Source organism: Rhinopithecus bieti, unplaced genomic scaffold (assembly GCF_001698545.2).
Source record: "Rhinopithecus bieti isolate Rb0 unplaced genomic scaffold, ASM169854v2 scaffold_80089, whole genome shotgun sequence".
Classification (NCBI taxonomy): Eukaryota; Metazoa; Chordata; class Mammalia; order Primates; family Cercopithecidae; genus Rhinopithecus; species Rhinopithecus bieti.
Window position 1 is genome coordinate 940,911 of NW_016830445.1, and position 4,738 is coordinate 945,648.

Genomic DNA, 4,738 nt, shown 5'->3' on the forward strand with positions numbered 1-4,738 from the left:
AAGGATTATAAATCATTCTACTACAAAGACACATGCACACGTATGTTTATTGCAGCACTGTTCACAACAGCAAAGACTTGGAACCAACCCAAATGTCCATTAATGATAGAGTGGATAAAGAAAATGTGGCACATATACACAATGGAATATTATGCAGCCATAAAAAAGGACGAGTTCATGTCTTTTGCAGGGACATAGATGAAGCTGGAAATCATCATTTTCAGCAAACTAACACAGGAATAGAAAATCAAACACTACATGTTCTCGCTCGTAAGTGGGAGTTAAACAATGAGAACACACGGACACAGGGAGGGGGACATCACACATCAAGACCTGTCATGGGGTAGAGGGCTAGGGTAGGGATAGTATTAGGAGAAATACCTAATGTAGATGATGAGTTGATGGGTGCAGCAAACCACCATGGCACGTGTATACCTATGTAACAAACCTGCATGTTCTGCACATGTACCCTAGAACTTAAAGTATAAAATCACTGATTACAGAAAAATAATATATGGTTTATAAAATAAGATTTGTAACATATATAGAATTAAAGAATATGACAAAAATAGCATAAAGCACACAGTGTGGCTGGTAAATGGAATTGTACTTTTGTAAGATTTATAATTTTACAAAAAATCTTTTATAATTCTCACTTTATATATGGCACTTCTCACTTTATTATTGCTACATGGTGTAATAATAAAGTGAGAAATGCCACATATAAAGTGAGAATTAGAAAGCGTGAAGTAGAAAGTGCAAAGTGTCAGGTGTGAAGTGGTAAAATACTGACTCTAAATAGACATTAATAAGCTGAAGATGCATATTCTTAGCCCTAAACAAACCACTAAAAGTCAAAAAAGTGATATATCTAAGAAATAAAATACTAAAAAAAAAAAAAAATTTATTCACCAAAAAGAAGCAGGTAAAGAGCAAATAGAGAGGGGAACAAAGAACAGATAAAATAAGTCAAAAACAAATATTGAGATGGTAGACCTAAATATAATGATATCAATGCCCATGTTAAGTATAAATAAACACTTCAATTAAAAGACAGAAATTGTCAGATCAAATTAAAATAGAAGATTCAACAGTATGCTATCTATAATGTACACTTTAAATATAAAGACACAAACTGGAAATAAAAGGAAAAAGAAATACCATACGAACAGTAATCATAAGAAAGCTGGCATGGCTATTTATGTCAGATAAAATAGACTTCAAGAAAAGAGTATGGTGAAAGATAAATAAGAATATTTCATAAAGACAAAAGGATTACTACATCAGGAATACACAACAATTATAAAGGTATATGTACCTAATTACAGGTTTTCAAAATACATGAAGCAAAAGATGACAGAAATAATGAGGAAAGAGACAAATCCAGAATCATAGTTGAAAATTTTAACACCTCTTTTCTCAATAACTAATAGAGCAACTAAAAAATTAGTAATGATATACAGTATCTAAATGATATTATCAGACAACTTAACCCAGTTGACATTTGTAGAATACTACAACCAACAATGGCAGAATAAATATTTTCAAGTGTATACGGAACAGTCTCAAAATAGAACATATGCAGAAACAAAGTAAAACTACAGATTTCAAAAGAAATCTTAAAGAATATATTCTCTATCCATGATGAAAATGAATCAGAAATCAATAACAATAAAATATCTAGAAATAACCCAACTATTTGGAAATTAAACAATATGTTTTAAATAATCTGAGGTCAAAGAAGAAATCACAAAGGAAATTAAAATATTTTGCACTGAATGATAATGAAAATACAACATACCACAATTTGAGGGATGCGGCAAGAAGTTCTTAGAAGGAAATTTATAGCTTTAACTACTTATTTTAGAAAACAAGAAAAGTCAAAATCAGTGGTCTGAGCATCAACCTTAAGAAATCAGAAAAAGAAGAATAAGTTAAACCCAAAGTAAATTGTAGGAAAGAAATAATAGCAGAAACGGAAGCCAGATATCGACAAACAAAACATGAATGAAAGCATTGCTGGTAGATAAGTAATTTAGAAAAAAATGAAAACAAAAGTAGTACATTGAAAAGATCCATAAAACTGGTAATTCTCTAGCTAGAGTGATCAAGAAACAAAGACCACAAATTTATGACATTAGAAATGGAAGAGGGGACACCACTACAGATCCTATACATACACATTAAAAGGATAATAAGGGCATACTATGAACAGTTTTATGGCAATACATTTGATAGCTTAGGTAAAATGTACACATTCTTTGAAAGATAAAAATGACCAAATCTGATTTAAAAAGCAGATAATCTGAACAGCTACAGCTACTAAGGAAATTGACTTTGTAATTAATAACCTTCCCACAAATGAAATTCCAGGGCCAGATGACTTCATTGGTGAATTCCATTAAATTTTAAGGAAGAAATAACACTGATACTAAGGAAAACATTTTCAGGAAAAAAGAGAGGGGAACGCTTCCTTCTCAAGCTGTCAAGCAATCTCTAAGCAGCAGCACACTGGCAGCTGCTAGGTTGGCTTGCCAAAATTCCATAGATTTGTCTGATAAGGAGAAAACAAACCCAAATAGATTCAAATGGTTTATTACTTATACGGACAACAAAAGTGAGATCAACATGGTATCAAATCCTCCTGTCCCTCACCCGACAGGACAACAATGAACCAGAGCAGCCAGATGACAGACAGCATGGGCAATAAATTGCTCTGCTATTGGGGAACCAACTCTAAACTTATGCACTTACACAGAAGCCTATAGATGTAAACTAAGTAGGGGTGAGGTAGAAAGTCTTGTGCTCAAGTGAAACTAGAGAGATGGGTGAGAAATAGCGTTTTGGAAGTTTCCCATAAGATAGGGAGGTTAATGAGAAACTGCCTCATGGAAGCTTCTCACCAGGCTTCTGGTATCTCTTTGTTCCAGGAAGAATCAATCACAGGTCATCCTAACACACTCGGGTCAGACTACAGTTAAGCCTTACTTACATGACCTATGTGAACACATGAAAAGTTGTCAGTGGAACGTGGCAGAGATGTTTTCCTACATATTTTCACCTTATTTTATAAAGCTAATAATATCCCGATACCAAAACCAGAAGAAGCACAACCTAAAGGAAAAAAATTAGACTAGTATCCCTCATAAACATACCAGGAAAAATCCTTAAACAATACATGAGCCAAGTGAATCCAGTAATATATGAAAAGGATAATACATCACGACTGTGGGCTATTTCCAGGAATCCACGGTTATTTTAACATTCAAAAGTCAATGTAATTGAAATTTGTGGAATACAACTAAAGTAGTGCTTAGAGAAAAAGTTACGATATTAAATGCTTATATTAGAACAAAAGGGCCAGGCATGGTGTCTCATGCCTGTAATCCCAGCACTTTGGGAGGCCGAGGTGATTGAATCATGAGGTTAAGAGATCGAGACCATCCTGGCAGGGGATCATCACACACCGGGTCCTATCGTGGGGAGGGGGTAGGGGGAGGAGAGGGATAGCATTAGGAGATATACCTAATGTAAATGACCAGTTAATGGGTGCAGCACACCAACATGGCACATGTATACATATGTAACAAACCTGCACGTTGTGCACATGTCCCCAAAACTTAAAGTAAAATTTAAAAAAAAAAAAAAAAAAAGAGAGAGATTGAGACCATCCTGGCCAACAGGGTGAAACCCCGTCTCTACTAAAAATACAAAAATTAGTTGGGTGTCGTGGCACGCGCCCGTAGTCCCAGCTACTAGGGAGGCTGAGGCAGGAGAATCTCTTGAACCCGGGAGGCAAAGGTTGCAGTGAGCCAAGATGGAGCCACTGCACTCCAGCCTGGCGACAGAGCGAGACTCCATCTCAAAAAAAGAAAAGGTTGTAAGTCAATGATCATCTACCTTAAAATCTAGAAAAACAAGAGCAAAGTAAACCTAAATCAAGGCTTATCACAAAGTTACAATAAATATCGACAGATAGATACATACATAAATGGAACAGAGTAGAGTTATACAATAGGCCCATACAAATATTGTCAATTGGCTTTTAACAAAGTTGCAAAGGCAATTCAATGAAGAAAGAATAGTCTCAACAAACGGTGCTGGGTCAATTGGATATCCATAAGCAAAAACAAAACACAATTAAGAGCGGCGCCGGCCTCGGAGGCTGAGGAAAGCAGGAGGAGGTGGTGGCGGCGGAAAGATGCTGCTCTTTGGCGTAAATTGCAATCGATTAGGGATCGTTTCTCAGAATCAAGTTAGAAGTGAGAGTTCAGATAAGTGAGGCCGCCATTGCTGCTTTGAACACCTCAGAAGGGGAGAATGGATTTATCAGGAGTGAAAAGAAGAGCTTGCTAGGAGTCAAAGAAAATAATAAAAAGTCCAGCACTAGGGCTCCTTCACCCACCAAACGCAAGGACCGTTCAGATGAGAAGTCCAAGGATCGCTCAAAAGATAAAGGGGCCACCAAGGAGTCAAGTGAGAAGGATCGCGGCAGGGACAAAACCCGAAAGAGGCGCAGTGCTTCCAGTGGTAGCAGCAGTACCAGATCTCGGTCCAGCTCGACTTCCAGCTCAGGCTCCAGCACCAGCACTGGCTCAAGCAGTGGCTCCAGCTCCTCCTCAGCATCCAGCCGCTCAGGAAGCTCCAGCACCTCCCGCAGCTCCAGCTCCAGCAGCTCTTCCGGCTCTCCAAGTCCTTCTCGGCGCAGACACGACAACAGGAGGCGCTCCCGCTCCAA

The 4,738-nt window shown here is 37.5% G+C and overlaps 1 protein-coding gene across 1 annotated transcript; it reads left to right on the top strand.

The window, feature by feature from the left end:
• Positions 1 to 3,830: 3,830 nt before the first annotated feature.
• On the top strand, positions 3,831 to 4,736 carry LOC108524430 (RNA-binding protein with serine-rich domain 1-like; the record flags this gene model as incomplete). Its single annotated transcript, XM_017865523.1, is given in 2 exon segments — positions 3,831 to 4,336; positions 4,339 to 4,736. Coding segments are annotated over 2 exon segments (414 nt in total), but the record flags the coding sequence as incomplete, so codon positions are not given.
• Positions 4,737 to 4,738: the final 2 nt, after the last annotated feature.